Source organism: Balaenoptera ricei, chromosome 16 (assembly GCF_028023285.1).
Source record: "Balaenoptera ricei isolate mBalRic1 chromosome 16, mBalRic1.hap2, whole genome shotgun sequence".
Taxonomy (NCBI): Eukaryota; Metazoa; Chordata; class Mammalia; order Artiodactyla; family Balaenopteridae; genus Balaenoptera; species Balaenoptera ricei.
Window position 1 is genome coordinate 52196234 of NC_082654.1, and position 20803 is coordinate 52217036.

At 34.4% G+C, this 20803-nt stretch overlaps 1 protein-coding gene across 12 annotated transcripts in view; it reads right to left on the reverse strand.

Annotated features, from left to right (window-relative positions):
* The window catches only part of CCSER2 (coiled-coil serine rich protein 2), a 157912-nt gene that overhangs the window by 22471 nt on the left and 114638 nt on the right, over positions 1–20803 (reverse strand). For 7 of the 12 annotated variants that reach the window (XM_059899505.1, XM_059899506.1, XM_059899516.1 and 4 more), the window contains 3 exons: positions 15667–15750; positions 10186–10272; positions 2381–2470 (listed from right to left, as the gene is read on the reverse strand). In XM_059899505.1, coding sequence (XP_059755488.1) covers positions 2381–2470; positions 10186–10272; positions 15667–15750 — 261 coding nt within the window. Of the gene's footprint in view, positions 1–2380; positions 2471–10185; positions 10273–15666; positions 15751–20803 lie in introns of those variants that run through there. The other 5 variants (XM_059899510.1, XM_059899508.1, XM_059899507.1 and 2 more) reach the window with 1 other exon arrangement.

Sequence of the window (20803 nt, forward strand, 5' to 3'; positions counted from 1 at the left end):
ATTTAAATTTTATATAAAAGCATCTTTCTTAACTCCTTTGCTATATATAATAAGAGTTAGTTCTTAAAATATGAGAGGAAACTAGTATCAGGTCAAATTGTGCACAATCTGAGTTTTAACTGATCAACAACTTTCCCATTGATACCAATAAAACAGTGTTTATTCCTACACTCAATTTTCAGAGTAATCCAGGTTGGGTCATTATGTGAATCCTTTCGGTCCATCTTGCAATCCCTTCTTTGAGATTCAAGGGCATAAATAATAAGCTTTGATGGTGTGAGTCTAGAAATGTATTCTGGTATTTTGTCTTCTCTAGTTAATTTAAGATGTTCAAACAAATATTCTATAAAAGTACCTATCGTGAAAATTTAGAATTTACTTAATGTACAAAATAACTATTCAAATCTTCAAATACTGATGTTAAATGCTTTAAAAACGATATTGGAAATACATTTTAAAAACTTAAAATTCAGTCCAAGATAATATTATTTATAAGAACATGCTTGTACATGGATCAACAATGTCATACTATGTTTAAAATAAAGTTTTATAAGTTTATATGTTTAAAGTGAATCCTTATTTCTCACATAATCACCATTTTCCTGCATATGCCTAGTCTCTTCAAGTATTCTTGTATGAATGATTAGGCACCTTCCATGTTTTTATTCTTCTTTCCATGTTATCCATTTCACCACTTTATCTGGGTATTCTGTCCCTCAGATGAGAACATTTGGTCAGAATTTGACTTATCCATTCTTCTTCTGAAGGTACCATCTTCTACAACTCATTTTTACCTTCCTTCTCTCTTTTTTTCCCATTACCTAAATATGAACTCTATCTTTTTTATTTTCCTTCATTTCTTCCAAAAATTGCCTTCACTGACTTCCCCTTATTGTTCCAGGTGGCTTTCCTATAATCCATCTAAGTCTACTTCATCATTAACTCTAAAGATGCTTTGTCCAATATGGTATCCACTAGCCATATGTGGCTATTTACATTTAATTACAATTAAATATTATTTACAGTTATCTTCTGCAGTCACACTAGCCACATTTTCAAGTATTCAACAGTCACATGTAGCTAGTGGCTACTGCACTGGACCTCAAGGAAATTCCATGGAAGAGTGCTGATGTAGAATAGTCTCTCATTCTCAATTCTGGAACTCGTCTCTGTCTACTGACATCTTTTGCTTTCTATGATTCAACCACTACTTTCACCCTTTTCACCAAGCTTGATTCTTCCACCTAGACTTTCCCAATCCTTTGAACCTTACAGCACTTTCTACACTTTAACTATATCACATCGTCAGTTCCTTCAATAAGCACTTGTTAATGGAAGAATCCTTATTTGTCTGTATATTTTCTTTCCCAATTCCCCACTTCTACTTCAAGAGGCTAATAACTGAGATGGGAGGGGCTCATCAAACTTTTGTTGAACAAATTAACGATTAGCTTTGTACTTTATACAGAGCATACAAAAAATAACTACTTATTAGATGAAAAGAAATAAGTATCTTATAAACTTTAAAGGCCTATAGCTAAGTTTAAAAAAAGCAGATTGTTGATTACACTCACCATTATAATTCCCTGTTCATTTGTGTTACTAGGATTCCACTGCTTAAAATAAGGCAAAAGAAGAGTCAAGGCTGGCTTATCAGGCATTCTCTTACCACGAAATACCTATTACTTGGCACCATACAATAGGATAACGATGACTGATAGCCATGATGACTCTCTGGCTCAGGCATATCCTGAGCTGAGTTCAGAAAGTGTATTTTTAACACTAAACATGTTTTGAGATGTAGTATTTTTGAAAAACAATGAAGAAGCACAGAATGCATGGTTATTTTCTACTGTTTAGAAGAAGCCATTCCCTACCCTAACTATGCCCAAAACATAACCTTTACTGTCTGTATCTTAATGCATTTATACTTCCTAATAGCCTCAATATTTATTTGAGTAATTATAATAACAGAATATATTTGAAAAGTCTCAACAAATAAAAAGAACAGGCTATATAGTATATTTTCAGAGTCATATGCTGCTAAAGAGGGAAGACTGCATTTTGGACTTCTTTTTCTTGTAGGGCATGGGAAACTACTACTCTCATAAATACATGCAATAAGAGAGAGACTAGACACTCAAATAAAAAGACCTACAGTATGCAGAATGGAAAAGCTATTAAATGCACATTCATTCATATAAGACACAGAAGAGAAGCTTTAGAAAGCACAGAAACACCTAAGAACAAGAAAAATCCACTTACCTTAAAAAAAAACTGACAGCCATGGCAGATTCAAAATTATTAGAGTAAAAAGAGTAGAACAAAACATCAAAATAGTAAATGACAAGAAAAGAGGATAAGAGTATCTGTTACTTACAGGAATTCTTCTCCAGGGTGTTTGGGTATACTTATCAGCATATGTGCATTTTTCCTCTTTAGATTTTTGATGGCAGTTACACCGAGTTGCCTGAACAAAAACACAAATTTTTACATTGGTATAATTCTATATATACACATATACATACAAACAAAGTAATTAGGGTCTCTCTTAGGGGGTTAAAATAAAAAGGCAAACATCAAAATCTATTCAGTAGTCTCCCATCTTTTTCACAGACTGGATTTTAGATTCACCCAGCAAGGCAAAATTTTGAATAGTCAAAATTACCATTGGCAATCTCTTATACTGCCCATACAACACACTACCTATGACTTTATGTATATAAATATATGTGTATATAGATGTAGAACATATACAGCAACATACAGTATATAAAGAATATAATAGCAAAACTTTAAATACTTCCCTAAACTATTATGGTACTACAATCACTGCAGCACAGTTTCCTAAATTCATTTTTGATGGGACTCGGCTATTAAATACCACCAGTCCACAAGTAAGGTTGTCTCTTCACCCGTGCAATGCATTTAAAAGCCCCTTTAATGATGTGTTGACTTTACTGGACTGGAATATTTTAAAGGATCTCTGTCCTTTGACAAGATCCATCTGACCATCTCAGTTCATAAATAAATTCTCTTCACATGACTTCACTCAGAGCATACTCATTCAATTATTTATACAACACAAAATAACGTGCCTATTGTATAAACTATGGTGTCTCAAATAAATATCAAATTTTTAAAAAAGGAAAAGACTGATAATGATAATTTCTCCTTGGTGTGAAGTTGAAATATAGCCATATTATTTATTAAACAACCCCACTGGAGGTAAATATGCTTTCTTGTGGGAAAACCTACATAACAAATTCTTGATTATTGCATCAAGCTAAAGTGGTAAGTTTTTACTTTTAAAATATTTACCAATATTCAAATTTTTTCTTAATTGCAATCGGATCATCCCAATTTCCATAATCAAAATAAAATCTAATCAAAACAAAAATCTCTGTAATACAGACTTGTTTCCCATTCTTAGTACAGACATATTTCCCATTCTCAAACACGGGACAGTCATTGAAACAAAATTCAATATATACGCAGGTCAATCTAGATCTCCTGGAATTCAATATAATAGGACTTTGTAAAGAAGAAAACAGAAAATATAAGACATTTATCTTTTTTTTAAACATCTTTATTGGATATAATTGCTTTACATTGTGTTACTTTCTGCTATATAACAAAGTGAATCAGCTCTATGTATACATATATCCCTATATCCCCTCCCTCTTGCAACTCCCTCCAACCTGCCCTATCCCACCCCTCTAGGTGGTCACAAAGCACCGAGCTGGTCTCCCTGTGCTATGTGGCTGCTTCCCACTAGCTATCTATTTTACATTTGGTAGTGTATATATGTCAATGCCACTCTCTCACTTCGTCCCAGCTTACCCTTCCCCCTCCTTGTGTCCTCAAGTCCATTCTCTATGTCTGCGTCTTTATTCCTGTGTGCCCCTAGGTTCTTCAGAACCTTTTTTTTTTCACATTCCATATATACGTGTTAGCACACGGTATTTGTTCTTCTCCTTCTGACTTACTTCACTCTGTATGACAGACTCTAGGTCCATCCACCTCACTACGAATAACACAATTTCGTTCCTTTTTATGGCTGAGTAATATTCTATTGTATATATGTGCCACATCTTCTTTATCCATTCCTCTGCCGATGGACACTTAGGTTGCTTCCATGTCCTGGCTATTATAAATAGTGCTGCAATGAACATTGTGGTACATGACTCTTTTTTTTTTTTTTTAATGTGTTTTCTTTTATTTATTTATTTATTTATTTATGGCTGTGTTGGGTCTTCGTTTCTGTGCAAGGGCTTTCTCTAGTTGCGGCAAGCGGGAGCCACTCTTCATCGTGGTGCGCGGGCCTCTATCGCGGCCTCTCTTGTTGTGGAGCACAGGCTCCAGATGCACAGGCTCAGTAATTGTGGCTCACGGGCCCAGCTGCTCCGCGGCATGTGGGATCTTCCCAGACCAGGGCTCGAACCTGCGTCCCCTGCATTGGTAGACAGATTCTCAACCACTGCGCCACCAGGGAAGCCCACATGACTCTTTTGGAATTATGGTTTTCTCAGTATATGCCCAGTAGTGGGATTGCTGGGTCATATGGTAGTTCCATTTTTAGTTTTTTAAGGAACCTCCATACTGTTCTCCATAGGGGCTGTATCAATCTACATTCCCACCAACAGTGCAAGAGTGTTCCTTTTTCTCCACACCCTCTCCAGCATTTATTGTCTGTAGATTTTTTGATGATGGCCATTCTGACTGGTGTGAGATGATACCTCATTGTAGTTTTGATTTGCGTTTCTCTAATGATCAGTGATGTTGAACATCCTTTCATGTGTTTGTTGGAAATCTGTGTATCTTCTTTGGAGAAATGTCTGTTTATTTCTTCGGCCCATTTTTGGATTGGGTTGTTTGTTTTTTTGATATTGGGCTGCATGAGCTACTTGTATATTTTGGAGAGTAATTCTTTGTCAGTTGCTTCGTTTGCAAATATTTTCTCCCATTCTGAGGGTTGTCTTTTCATCTTGTTTGTAGTTTCCTTTGCTGTGCAAAAGCTTTTAAGTTTCATTAGGTCCCATTTGTTTTTTTTTTTTTTTTGCTTTTATTTCCATTTCTCTAGGAGATGGGTCAAAAAGGATCCTGCTGTGATTTATGTCATAGAGTGTTCTGCCTCTATGAGTTCCTCTATATCTTCCTCTAAGAGTTTTATACTGTCTGGCCTTACATTTAGGTCTTTAATCCATTTTGAGTTTATTTTTGTGTATGGTGTTAGGGAGTGTTCTAATTTCATTCTTTTACATGTAGCTGTCCAGTTTTCCCATCACCACTTATTGAAAAGGCTGTCTTTTCTCCACTGTATTCTCTTGCCTCCTTTATCAAAGATAAGGTGACCATATGTGCATGGGTTTATCTCTGGGCTTTCTATCCTGTTCCACTGATCTATATTTCTGTTTCTGTGCCAGTACCATACTGTCTTGATTACTGTAGCTTTGTAGTATAGTCTGAAGTCTGGGAGCCTGATTCCTCCAGCTCCATTTTTCTTTCTCAAGATTGCTTTGGCTATTCAGGGTCTTTTGTGTTTCCATACAAATTGTGAAATTTTTTGTTCTAGTTCTGTGAAAAATGCCATTGGTAGTTTGATAGGGATTGCATTGAATTTGTAGATTGCTTGGGTAGTATAGTCATTTTCACAACGTCAATTCTTCGAATCCAAGAACATGGTATATCTCTCCATCTGTTTGTATCATCTTTAATTTCTTTCATAAGATAGACATTAATGTCTTTTGTAAGACATTTATCTTAATGCAAACACATTACTTATTCTATCCTGACTGCTGCAATTCCAGAAATAATGTCCTGTCTGTTGCCTATGTGTTAACATATGAAGAACAATAACCGGCAAATATTTGAATTTTCCACAATTTGGAAAATCTAGTTTTTAGTGACATTTCAATAGATAGAAAACAGCTACTCAAATCACTCCCTCTCCATCTGCATTCTTTATTGCTGACAGATTCTGTTCAGATGCTCACCTTCTATGCAGTCCCATATTCAGGGAAGTATGTATCCTCTCTTGACCCAGTGATAGATTTTGATTAGTCTGAACCAATCTGATTAATCCCATTCCTCAGTGCTTAAGGGACAAAGAACTCAAATCTAGCCAATAAAACATGAGGCAAGCCTAGGTTATTTCTAAGAAAGTGCTCTTAATTTTTTAAATTGGTACGCTACAGAAAATAGGTGCTTTTCCTATCTTTGGGAACTACTGAGTATATGACACATAGAGCTATGGCAGACATCCTGTGACCATGAAGGGGCAGCCAAGAGGATCCCAAAAAAGCTACCCTAGAACTTTGCCATTACCCAAATGACCAATTAGGAAACCATGGAAGCAGATGGGACCAATATACTTCCTTGTTATTTAAGTTTATAAATGTTCTTATTTTCAAGTCACTTTTAGTTAGACTTTTACTTAAAACTTAAAACATCATTAGATATGCACTGATTTACTAGCTGGATGATTTGGGGCAAATCATCAAATAAGAGTTATTATTTATCATGCACCCATGGGCCAACTGTAGCATTAGAGAGTTTACATATGTAGTTCATTTAGCTATCACAACCCTATATGGTCAGTATTATTTTTATTATCCTCACATATAGAAGAGGCTTAAGAGAAATTAAGTAACTTCCCTAAGAGAAGACGGCTACTAAGTTTCAGAGCCAGGATTTGAACTCAGGTCTATGCAGCTTCAGGCTGGTCATGGCTTCTCAAATATATTACATTGCTAACCTACTTAAGCTGAATTCCACTTTCTAATGTCTCCACAAAGAAAATTCTACATAATAATTTCATAAGATTATTCTGAGGATTCAATGAACAAATGCATCTAAATTAACTACCATTTAACTAGTAAACTAAGATGAAAATAAATGGGCATTCTCAGCATTTTGGAATAAGGTTCAAATAGTCACACCTCTATACCTTTCAGCTTCATTTCTGGAGCACTGCAATCTGATTTTATATCTGTATATTTCACACAAAATATGAATTTAACACATCATATTGTTGCTATATTTTTCTTAAAGTTTGCATGTAAACATAGGTTAGAGCTGAGTGCCTATTTTTGAAAAAAGATAAAATATATAGAAAGCTAGAAATGGAAAAAGACTTTGAAATCATCTAGAAAAAACTTCATATTTTTGATAAAGAAAGCACTAGAGACTGATGGAAACTGCCAATGTCATTCAGCTAATTAATACTGAAGACAAGAGATTCAGCTAATTAGTACTGAAGAAAAGTTATCTAATTCCTATTCCATGGCTCCTCTGATGCCATTTTGCTATTTTTAAGAAGAGCAAATTAGGGATACAAGGAAAGAAAAAAAAACTGTAAAGAGAAAGGCAGTTTTAATTTTGGTAATCTGAAAAATGCTCTTACCTATCTCTACTTTCAGTGGTTTATAACTCTTTAAATTCTCTTGATTTGAACAAGTGACTTTCCAGTTCCACAACTAAACTAAAGGTAGGTGATGGGATCTTCCAAGATAAATACGATTTCTAAGTTTAATGTATCAAATACAGAGAATTTCAAAGCACATATCACTAAAGAGTAATGTTTTCACTTTTCTTTGCTTTTCTTCCTTTCTTTAGGATTCTCTTAGATATTTCTAAAACCTTTCTAAAAGTTATTTGTAAGGTGAGATATTGTTAAGGATAACTGGCCCAGTCTTTTCAGTAAGTCAGTACAATGAAAAAAAGAATAATCCTAAAGTAAAAGAGACTTAAGGAATAACTAGATGTAATGTACAAATGTACAGGATATTTTTAGAACTGCAGAAATCTGAATATGGACTGGATATTAGAAAATATTAAAAAATTACTATTAACTGGTTAAAGGTAATAATATTTCAGCTAGGAAGAGAACATTTCTTATTTTTTAAAGAGGCACACTGAAATTAAAAAGAACACTATTAAAACTTCTCAGCGTAAAAAGCTATATCTTTCATTATTTATTAATCATATATCAATATAAAGTGATCTCTTTTCATAATTCTTTCACTCTCAGATTTCTTCTTCTAATTTTAATACTGCAACTTCAGTTTTTTAGATGAGAATAACTTTATTCTGTCTCACCCAACCTTTTATATTCAGCATTACTGTGCTGTTTTACTTTATCTAAATTTCCTTTATATAAAGAAATTAATGGATTTTGCTTTAAATCCTCAACAAAGCTCTCTCCATGAGATAAGGCCATTGCATTTACTATTATATTTATTACATTTGGTCTTATTTCTGTCACTTTACTTCTGCTGTTTTTAGACATCCTTGGTATTTCTCTGCTTTAGATGTCTTTTTACTTTCATCTTTTGCAAGATACATTATTCTAATCTACTATTAGTTATCTTAAAGCATTTCACAAACATTTTAATTTATCTAAGTATATAAAAAGAATAATTTTAGATACCCATTTGTAGATAAACAATTCAGTACTACTGACTTCTTCAGCATATCCCTTATCTTTTTTCTCAAACCTATTTTATTTAATCTAAATATTTACAAAAATTAATAGCAATTTAAAATTTTAATTAAAAATAATTTTTTATTTCAAAACATGTTTTAATTAATAAATTAAAATTTTTTAACATTAAATGATATATAATTACATAAGATTAAATAATGAGCATTAAGTTTTCTCCCGTTAGTAGTTGGGAAGTTTATCCCACCTAATCTCTCTAAAGATGGTTTTCATTTCACCACTCATTCATTTAAATCTTTACTTCCTTATTCTTGAGTTATTTTTAAATTTCTCTCTCAAGCATTTGGGATGCATTATTAAATAATTTTACAAAGATAACTGGGTGGCATATTTTTCAATACACTAAAGGTCTGAGAGTGTATCTTTGTATATAAATAAAAATGCATTTAGCTATAAAATGTGAGGGTCATAACCTTTTTTTTTTTTAATTAATTAATTTATTTTTTTATTTTATGGCTGTCTTGGGTCTTTGTTTCTCTGCGAGGGCTTTCTCTAGTTGTGGCAAGCGGGGGCCACTCTTCATCGCGGTGCGCGGGCCTCTCACTATTGCGGCCTCTTGTTGCGGAGCACAGGCTCCAGACGTGCAGGCTCAGTAATTGTGGCTCACGGGCCCAGTTGCTCCGCGGCATGTGGGATCTTCCCAGACCAGGGCTCGAACCCCTGTCCCCTGCATTGGCAGGCAGATTCTCAACCACTGCGCCACCAGGGAAGCCCAACCTTTTTTTTTTAAAGTGCACTAGATACAACTTCTTGTGCTCTGTAATAGATTTTTGCAAAATTTGAAGCTTAATTTCCTAAAAGTACCTTTTCTTCTCCCTAAAAATTGGTTGGGTTGGGTTTTGTCTTTAGTTTTTAAATACAAACACTGGTCTTACTCTTTTCCTTTTTAATCTTATATTTGGTAGGCCCTCAATTTGCAATATTCGATTATTCTTTTTTCAGATTCATAAGTTTTCTGATACCCTTAATCATAACATCTGATCCATCTGTTCTTACTATTTATTCATAAGGTGGATCTCTGATCTGACCCCAATGGCTCAGAGCTCAGTATATTATATTCTGAGTGAGATTACTCCTTCATATTGCTGCATTGCTTTGCTATGTCAAAACAAGTTTTGACTTCCAACAAAGATTTACTTTGGCTTGTTGTGATTGTTATGCCATTATATTCTTGTTATCCTGGCCTTTTATTATTACAAACCAAATTATAATTAAATTCAAGATACAGCACATACAGTTTTCATATGGAACTAACATTTGATATCATAACAATTATAAAATTATAAAGATTCAGACATATCTCTGAGAGATCACTCAGTATCATCCATGGGCAAGAAACATTTTTTTTTAGAACAGCCATTCTAACAGACAGCCATTCAGATTCCTAAGACTAAACACCCAGGTTCATTCCTCAACAACATGAATGTAAATTGGTGAATTTCAAATACCCAAAACAGAGGCAACTGAAAATGGATTGAGTTTTTCACCTTGAAAATTTATTATTTAGACTGAAAGTTAAACCACATACTTTAAGAGTGCATGTAACCTAAAAATAATACAATAGTGCAATCTTAAAAGGTAAAAATAAAATCCAGTTTCAATTCTGGCTAGTTTTATAAAAAAATATACATATTGCCCAGTTTGAAAAGCCTGCACTTTACATACTACACTATAATACTTACAAGCTGATGTTCTAATAGTTGGATTTTTTCATCTTTTTTCTTTATTTCATCTTTAAGTTGTTTTATTTCATTTAATAAATCTTCATTCTGAAATATTTTAAAAAATTTAACATGAAGTATTTAATTGTATTTAAAAACACTAATGAGAAGCATTAAATCAATGATGAAGACTGAGTAATGAATTGGTTGTTTATTTAAGGGGGAAATTCTTCTTAAATATGCCAGCTATTAATCCATTTAAAAAAAAAACCCATTTTGGTCTTCTAAGAATTCATAGTCTAAGGAGTCTGACACGTAAACAATGAACAATAATAGCAGCAACAGCTAACATTCATTGAGTATTAATCAGGTGCCAAGAACTAAGTACCTTTTAGGTATCTAAGTAGTTGATTCTGACTGCAACCCTGAGGTAGGTACTATTATCCCCAATTTACAGACAAGAAAATTGGGAACTAGGCCACGTAGTAAAATAAATTACACACAAAACAGTAACTTCAGCTAGATTTCAAGGAATGTATAAGAGTTGCCTGTCAGAGGAAATGAAGGCCACAAGTAGAGAAAACTGTGCAATTAAAGGCACAGAGTCATTTCATGCCTGGTTCAGAAATCAGCAGAAAGATAAATGTGCCTGAAGGATAACACGGAAGATTCTTTTTCCATGAGCTACTTTCATGAGAACTGCCTAAATCAAAGAGTAAATACCCTGTCAACTTAGTCTATAAGAAATTCCTAATAGTATTAAGAGAAACCTATTGTCAAGGTTAGCAGGAATCCAGTTACATTTCCAAGTATAAGGTATCATTACCCTATAGTTAGCCCATTTTGTTTACTGCTATTCAACTATCCAGAAACATATACTGATGAAGTAATGCAAACAAGGAAATTACAGTTGACCCGTGAACAACGCGGGGGTTAGGGGCACCAAAGCAGGGGTTAGGGGCACTGAACCTCTGCAAAGTCAAAAATCTGGGTATAACTTTTAGTCGGCCCTTGACATCCACAGTTCCTCCATATCCACAAGGCTCACATCCTTGGATTCAACCAACTGCAGATCGGTGTAGTACCACAGTATATATTATTGAAAAAAATCCGCATGTAAGCGGACTCACGCAGTTCAAAACTGTGTTGTTCAGGGATAAACTGTAGAATATATATGTGAATGATACATCTTTCCAGAGAGAAAAGTAAGTAAGCAAATAATTATAATGTGTTGGTCATGAGCAAAGTATACACTCTTCTTCAGATATACTGGGAACAAAAAAAAAATATTGCAGTTTCATTAACAAGAGATTGGAAACAGACATTTTATGAAGGCTTTCACATATCAAATAAGCATCGCAATGGGGAAGAAACAATAGGGAAGAATATATTTTTTAAAATGCTGTTATGTATACCACAATTGGGAAAGACTAATTATTATATATAAAAAATGACTTCCAGTTGAATTTAAAGAGTTTAGGGACTTTAAAAAATAATAAATCAAGACCAAAAAAAAAAGATGGACTGCAAATCATGAAGGGCACATTTTTAAACTAAGTGGCAAATTAAGCTATTAAGAAATGATAAATATATTTGATTATATAAAAACTTAAAGCATCTATACAATTAACATTAAAGTTAAAAGCTGGTGAAAACCTATGCTAACATGACAAAGAACTTATAACTCAAGTATATTAGGAGACTGTTCAAACATATAAGATCATTTCTAGGCCCCAATAGATAAATAGTCAGTTCTCACAAATAGACATATAACTGGAAAAATGTTCTATTTGACTTATTGAAGAAATACAAATTAAAGTATTAAAGGTATTATTTTACAGGTATTAAATTGGGGGAGAAATACTCAATGTGATTAACAAGACTGCAGAAAAAATGGTACATTATCAGACATAACAACTGACGTTTCTGGACAAACGTATGCCTGTATATACAAAAGTCATAAAAATTACTTGCACTCTCCGATTCAGTTATCCAACTCCTATGCCAAAGAAATGATCCTAAGTACAAGAAAACCTATAATAAGATATTCTCTTAAAGTTACAAATTTAGAATTGTCCTATAAGAGGACAATTGAAATACAATGCAGTGAGCGACTTGATGGAATACTACACTGCCATCATTCAGTCATGGCTAGGTTCTGCTGGTGCTGGAGGAAATGGACTCAAAGCTGAAATCAAAACACAATATGGTAATAACATTTATAACCGACATGCATACAGCACTTACTTTAGAATAGGCACTGCTCTAAGGATTTTACACATAAAGACAGGCAAAGGAGAACACATCAGGACATGGGTAATTCCAGTGGAGTCTTAAAGGATAAGTAAAAAGTTCTAAGGACACAAAGTGTGGCAGGCTTTGTATTTTAGGGTAAGGGATTCTATAAGACAATACAGAGACGGGGACAAGCATAGCATATTTGGAGAATTACAAGCAGTGATGCTGTCACATGAAGGCTGTGGTACACAGTAGGGAGCAATGTGGTTAGTAAACTAGGCAAGGGCCAGATCATAGAGGGCCTGAACATCAAGCATGGCTTTAGCCAGGGAGTAACAGATAGATCTGCATTTGAGATGGCTTTGACAGCTGTTTGGAGGATATACTTGACAAGGACAACAACAAAACTAGGCTAGGAAACTGGTTATCAAGATGTTGTAATATGCCAGGTAAGAGCAGGGGCCTGACCCAAGAGAGTGATAATAGGGAGGAGAAGAAACAGGAGAAAAGGAGATGTTGGCAATTCACTGCATGTGAGAGAAGAGCACAGAGAAGTAGTCAAGAGTGACATCTCCATTTCTAGCTTAGATGATATAGCAAATAGAAACAGAGAATGAAGGAGGAGAAATATGTCCAAAGAGAAATATATATATGTATATTGGCAGCGTCGTGCAGCTCATGGGATCTCTGACTAGGGATCGAACCTGGGCTCCTGGCAGTGAGAGCGCTGAGTCCTAACCACTGGACCGCCAGGGAATTCCCCAATGAGGAATATTTTTGAGTTTTAAATACATTGCTAGAGGTACACACACCTCTTGAGAGGTGTTAGAGGTGTTCCACCTGTGAGTGGGACACACAGTGGAAATGTCCAGTGGACAACTGGATTACCAAGTATGAGAGAGACTGATTTTATGTGTTATCAATATATATGTTATATGTGAAATCATTACAGTAGAAAGTTTGATGAGGACTGGACTAAAGATATAAATCTACATTCTAAACAAGAAAAGGAACCTACAAAGAAAATGGAGGGGGGGCGAAGTTAAGGGGTATATAGGGAATTCAGACAGAAGTGACACAAAAACCAAGGGATAATGCTTGTAGAACAAAGGCCATGCCAAATGTCTATTTTCCCAGGTTTCCACATTAACTGGAAAGGTAGTTTAAGGAGAGTCAGGAAAAGGTTTATTCGATTTACTGAATTTAGGATAGGTAAGATACAGAAATTTACAAGGTGAGGATGAAGGGGAAGTTGAGAAAGCACACTGAAGAGAGATGAGAGAGGAGGTCTTTAACTGCAGCAGAAGACAAGAGTCCAGAACACGAGAAGAAAGGGTGGCCTTCCACAGCACAGCGGTCACTTTTTCCTACAACTGGAACAAAGTGATTGAGAGTGACATAGACACAGACTAAGTCGGAAGGCAGGCAGCAGAAGATCTTGCTTGAAAAACACAAGGCTACCTGCAGAAGTTGAGAAGAGCAGCTGAGAAAGAGGCTGAGGAGAGTGGTCAGTGTCTGGAACAGCTCACCAAGGGAATGGGAGAGACAGCCGCCCTGAGATAAAGGAAAGACTGGAGACATGGCAGGTCCAGTGGAGATTTTAGACCCTAAAATTGTAATGGTATGAGTCACTGTATTTCTATCATTTGAAACTGAACTGTGAAACCATCTTGGATAAGAAGATGACATATTTGGGGATTTGCTGATGAAAGTGAAGGACAGTCTAGTGTACTGGGCTGAGACAGTGTGAGCTATTGCATCTCACTTGGAAAGAAGGAAGAAAGACTAGGAATGATCTGCCTGAAAGGAAAGCATTGGGGACAAGAAATAAATACATGATATGTCTATCATGTAATATTAAATTAATAGACAAACTGTAAAGGAAGATGGGCAAAATGAAGACACTAATGCTATAAAAAAATTGGAATTAAACTTTTTTTCTTTAAAAAGAATTTCTTTACATGTAAAAAACTTTTCACAAAAAAGAATTCAGAAAAAAAGTCAACTTTACTTTTAAAATATCAGTCACAAAACTTAAAAAAACTGAGATAATCAGAAATCATCTACATCAATGGTTCTCAATTGAGTATGCAAGTAAAAGTTTTTTAAAAAGAGATGTCCTACTGCAAACCTATTATTATACTCACAATAGGATGGAAGCCCAGAGGCGGGAAGAAATTTATATAAAAACAGGTAGGTAACATGTTGAAAAGCCAAGATTAGATAACCAGATGTGACTACTATCCTATATTCTTTTGATTTTGTGTTTTATACATAAATTTGTTCCCAATAGGTCACTCCACATCCTATGAGAAAATTACGCTTCTCTGACCCCTAATACCAAGCGTGGCCACTTGACCTGTTTTGGAAACGACATATGTTACATCCAAGCAGAATCCACATGTTATTATGCCAATGCTACTTTCCCTCAGGTACAAAAAATATGTCCCAGGATAAGGGCTGATCCTTCAGCTTGGATCTCAGAATGAAGAGAACACGTGAAGTCCCATTGATCTACAACCAAAATGCAACATACTGAGAAATAACAAGAAATAAACTTTTGTTATTGTAAGCCACCAATATTTTGAGGTTGTTACTACAGATAAGTAGCACACACTGACTATCATACCTTGAAAACAGAATGTGAAAGGAAACAATAATTTTACTTGGAAACATGAAAGACATCAAGAATACCTGTATGTGCTTAAGAAGTAAATATGTGATTCAGGTAAATGCAAAAAACAAAAAGAGCTTTCTTCAACTAAAATCAGACCTCATGATGAGAACTATAAAAAAATACACCTTCAAACACTAACCTGCATCTGCATTCTATATCTTTAAACATGAAAAAACTTAATTAATGTCATATTCATTAATATTTCTTCAATGTTGTGATTATGTATGAGAAGTATCTATTAACTGTTTTAATTTTTGTTGGTAGTCATATTTTTAAAACTGTTATTCATAATTATAAAAAAAGAATTTAATGATTTTTATTTTTTAAAAAAGAATCCTGTACCAATATTAATACAGGGACAGATGATTATCCAACTGATAAAACAAACTCAAATTAAAGCACCACAGTGATATCATTTTAACTTAATAAGGTAGTAAAAGTTAAAAGAAATCTGATTAAAACCCAAGACAGCAAAGCTGCAGGTTTTAATATATTTATTATTAAATGTTTTAACTATTATTGCTTTATAATTTTAGTAATAAAAAATTTTTTTTGAAAAATTCAGCATGACTACCTAGTCATCATACCTTGTATATCTGATCACCGTCTTCTGGTTCTGGACTAGATGGCAAGGAGAGTTGAACATCATGCAATGAACCACTTCCATCATGCTGTCAGAAAGAAGAAAAAGAAAACGTAAGATTAATACAATTAACTGCAGACACTGAGTTCAACCTGAATTCACCCCAGGCCAAATGCAGGCATGGCAAACAGGAAATAAGATTTTAGAAATCTCCTTTTCATCTCTATGCACTGGTAGAAAGAAATGTGGAACAGGAAACAACAGAGCTCAGGAAAGAATATTTTATGGGAATAAATAACATACACTATACAATTTGATGATGCAGAAAGCCACTAAAAGTTTTAAAGTGGGAAAAGGAATATGGGAAATTTCCTTAAAAATTTTAAGACTACCTCACCTACGAAAAATGTAAAATAAAAGTCAAATTAAATCTGATTCGAATTAGCTGTGGTGTTCTGAGTATAAAGGAGTCAGAAACAATAATATTAAATGGCTCAAAAAGGTTTGACCACAAAAATCATTTGATTAAAAATACTAGATACATATTGCATGACTCTATTTATATGAAGTTTGAGAAAAGGCAAAACTATTTATGGTGCTAAAAATCAGAAGAACGGTGGCTGACTCAGGGGAAAGGGGTTATTGACAGTAAAGTGCATTACAATCCATAAGGATGCTGGAAATGTTCTATGTCTTGTCTGTATGGCAGTTACATGCATACATACAAATGAAAAGTACAAGCTTTACACTTAAGACTGGTACACCTTAAGCACTTTACTGAATGTATGCTATACCTCAATTTAAAAAATTGAAAAAATTAAATTTTTTGCCCGTAAACCCAAATTTTAAAAAATGGCAGAATAGTATTATGTCCTACCCCTTGCTGAAGTGGTTTAGGAATAACCAGCTGAAAAATGGCATGTTCAACGATTCACAGACAACCTTAAGAAAGATGAACCAGAAAAGAATATGCCTGGGATGATGGTGAGGGACTGAGTCCCTGACCAAGGCAGTACAACTGCGGCTTGATACCTTATTTGTTCAGATGGTACTTAGCTGCCTTGGGACACCCACTGAGTCAACAACCTTCAAGGAGTACTGCCATAGCAACCTTCCTCAGACCTATCTGTCCTGAAGGAAATCTCCCAGACCATGGAAATGTCCTGTATTGAAACAGGAGTGATAAAATAGGAGACGTAAGTATGTAGGTCATTTTCTTCTTTACTTATTGTACTGTATACCTATTGAATCAGAATCTCTAGTGATGAGGCCTAGGAATGAGTATTTAGAAAAATTCAACAGGTAATAGTGATTGACAGTGAAGTATTAGCAGTTGTCAAATTTCCAGCAGAGATAAATTACATTTTTATTGGTGATGCCATACAGACATTAAGAATTTGACCTGAGAGAGAATGTAACATCCTAATGAAGAACAAATGTTCTCAGAAAACATTAAAAAATGTTTAAAAAAAAAGAAAAAGAAGTTTTACAAGACTCATCTCTGTAAAAAGTTTATCTCTGCCTTGACATATAGAAACAGGGCCAGTCCTACAAACAAGTATATATTTGAGAAAAAAGGGACTGTAAAATTTGACTTATTTCCCAACATCCACAATAACTTCCTGCCCAGTACAGAGCAGGAACCTCAAAGAAGAGGAGACAACATAAGCTCAACTGCCTTGGACATGGGGGTAGTTGTGGGAAGAAGCAGAACAGGAAAAATAATACATCAGTTTTCACTGTACAGGAATAAAAAGGTGAGCCCAGGGAAATAGAAAATATCAGGAAGTCATAAAGAAAATGACTCCAGGAAGTTGTATGTAAATTACTAGGTTCACGACTCCTGAGCACCAGAGTTGCTCGGATCTGATCCTAAATAGCATTTCAAAGACTTTGAGAAATAAACTAAGACTATCCCCAGGTCCCAAGCTAGCCTTTGGAAGGTGTACACTCAAAACAGACATGGCAAGCATGGCAGAGGCTTTGGAAACAACTGATATTACAACCACAATCCAAAGGTGGCTAATTAGAACTTGCAGTCTGACCCCAACCAGATCATTTGTCTGCTTTAAAAAAAACCCAAAAACCAATATTCTCCATAAGATTTAAACAAGATCCAGAGTCTCACAACATTCGAACATCTAAAATGTAATCCAAAATTACTCAATGTAAAAACAACAAAGAAAATCTCAACTCACACAGAAAAAGATAATCAACAAACATCAATGACAAAATAAAAGAGAAGTTGAAATTAATTAGAAGAGATTTTAATAGAGCTATTATAAAAATTCTCCAAAAGTAAGGCTGAAATCTTAAAGGGAATGGAAAGAGAAAGTCTCAGCAAAGACAGAATATAAAAGTGGAAACAAATGAAAACTTTAGAACTGCAAAGATTCAATAACCAAAAATTTTAAATGCACTAGATGGACTAAATTCCAGCATTTGAGGTAACAGAGTGAACTTGAAGACAGATCAACATAAATCATCCAGTCTGAACAATGAAGAGAAAAAAAACAGAGCCTGCTGCAGGAGCTGTGGGGCAATAACAAAAGATCTAATATTCATATCATTGAAGTCACAGAAGGAAGGGTGTGAGGTAGAAAAATATTTGAAGAAATAATGGATAAATACACCTCATATCTGGTGAAAGACATGAACCTACATATTTGAGAAGCTCAATTTAAAAGAAGAGAAAATAGAATGTGCTCTCTGAACATAAGGGAATTTAACTGGAAATCAGTAACAGAAAAATTACCTTCAAACACTTAGAAAGTAAATAACAAATTTCTTTGATCTGTGGGTCAAAAGAAGTCCCAAAGTAAATGAGAAAATATTTTGAATCGAAGGAAAATGAAGTCACCACATATCAAAATTTGTGGAATGCAACTAAAGCAGTGCTTCGAAGGAAAAATTATTGTATGAGATACTTATATTAAAGCAAAGGTGTCAGTCAAATCCATAACTGGAGCAAATTAAAGCCAGAACAAACAGACAAAAATAATAGAGAACAGAAATTAATGAAACTGAAAATCAAGAAACAAATCAATAAAACCAAAAGCAGGGTTTTTGACAAATGCAAAATCATTAGCAAAACTGCAAAAAAGGCAAAAGGCATTTATAAAGTGGCTATTTTTTAACAATAGCAACAACAAAAATAATGATAATGTGAAAGCCTAGGGTTTTTAACTGACTTCATTAACTCACAATTGTAAATACTTTCCCAAAAAGCGCATTCCATTTTTTCAATATTCATTTGTCTCATCATTTATATACCTGATAAAGGACTTATATATAAAGAACTATCAAAAATCAATAACAAAACAGACAAAATTTTTGTTAATAGTCAAAAGAATAGACACTTCACCAAAGAAGATATACAGTTGGAAAATAAGCATACAAAAGATGCTCAATATCATTAGTTATTATGCAAATGCAAATTAAACAGTGATATACCAACGTATACCTATGGGAACGGCTTTTGAAAAATATTGACAATACCAAGTGTGGACAAGGATGCAAAACAATTGGAACTTTCATTAATTGCTGGTGGGAATACAAAATCATATAACCATTTTGGAAAACAGTTCGGCAATTTCTCAAAAAGTTAAATATATACTTACCATACAACCTAGCAATCCCCACCCCCAGGCGAGAAATGAAAACATCCTCACATGAAAATTTGTGCATGAATGTTTACAGTGGCTTTATTCATAATTGCCAAAAACTGGAAAGAGACACAAATATCCTTCAACCGGTAAACAGATAAACAGAATATGATATATGCATACAGTGTAATACTACTCAGTAATAAATAGGAAGAAACTACTGGTACATGTTACAGCATGACTGAATTTGAAATGCATTACAGTAAGTGAAAAAAGCCAGACTCCAAAGACTAAAAAATATACAAGTCCATGTATGTGACAGTCTTGAAAAGGCAAAACTGCAGAGACATAAAACAGATCAGTGGTTGCCAGGAGCTAGCAGTGGATACAGAGATTGACTTTAAGGAAAAAAGAAAAGAAATTTTAGAGTGTGATTATAATAGCTGCACAACTGCATGCATTTGTCAAAGCTCACAGAACTGTACAACAAAAAAGACTGAATTTTACTGCATGTATATTATACCTCAATAGAACTGTAACAGGTTGAATAGTGTCCCCCTAGAAATTCATCTAACCCAGAACTTGTGACTATGACTTCATCTGGAAATAGGATCTTTGCAGATATATTCAAGTTGAGGTCATAATGGGTTAGGGTGGGGCCTAAATCTAATATGACTGGTGTCCCTGTAAGAAGACAGAAATTTGGAAGCATGGGTCATGTGAAGATGGAAGCAGACTGGAGATGCTGCCAAGGAATGGCAGGATTGCCAGCAACCTCCAGAAGCTAGAAAGGCAAGGAAGGTTGCTCTCCTAGAGCCTCAAAGAACACATGGCCCTGATGACATCTTGATTTCAGATTTCTAGCCTCTAGAACTTTGAGAAAATAAATTTCTGTTGTTTATGCTGCCCAGCTCGTGGTACTTTGTTATGGCAGCCCTAGAAAACTAATGTAAGGCCTGACTAATAAAACAAAAGCAAACAGAAAGAGAGAAACACCAGATAAATCTCAACAATCCCAAGGAAAATAAAGCTGACACAGCAATACTATTATAACACACGGGTTATAATTAAGGTATAATTAAAGATGAAAAGTATTAATGAGGATAAAGAAAGGCTTTTAATTAATGACCACAGGAACAATCCACCAAGAAGATATGCCAATCATAAAGATTTATATACCTAATAAAATATCCTAAAGATACTAAAAGATTAATATAATAGATATACCACTACATAAAACATAGAAAATATATATCCTATTCAAACAAACAGAGAACAGTCACAAAAACTGACCAGGCTCCAAGCCAGGGGTTAGTTAACAAACTATTGTCCACAGGACAACTGCAGTCAACTGCCTATTTTTATTACAGTCCATGAGCTAAAAATGGTTTCTACATTTTTTTTTTGTTTCTACATTTTTAAATGGTTACATTTTAAATGATTTTATTAATATCTACATAACAACATCAATTTTGCCTCTCAGCTGAAAAGGCTAAAATATTTACTATTTGGCCAAGAAAAAGTTTTCCAACACAA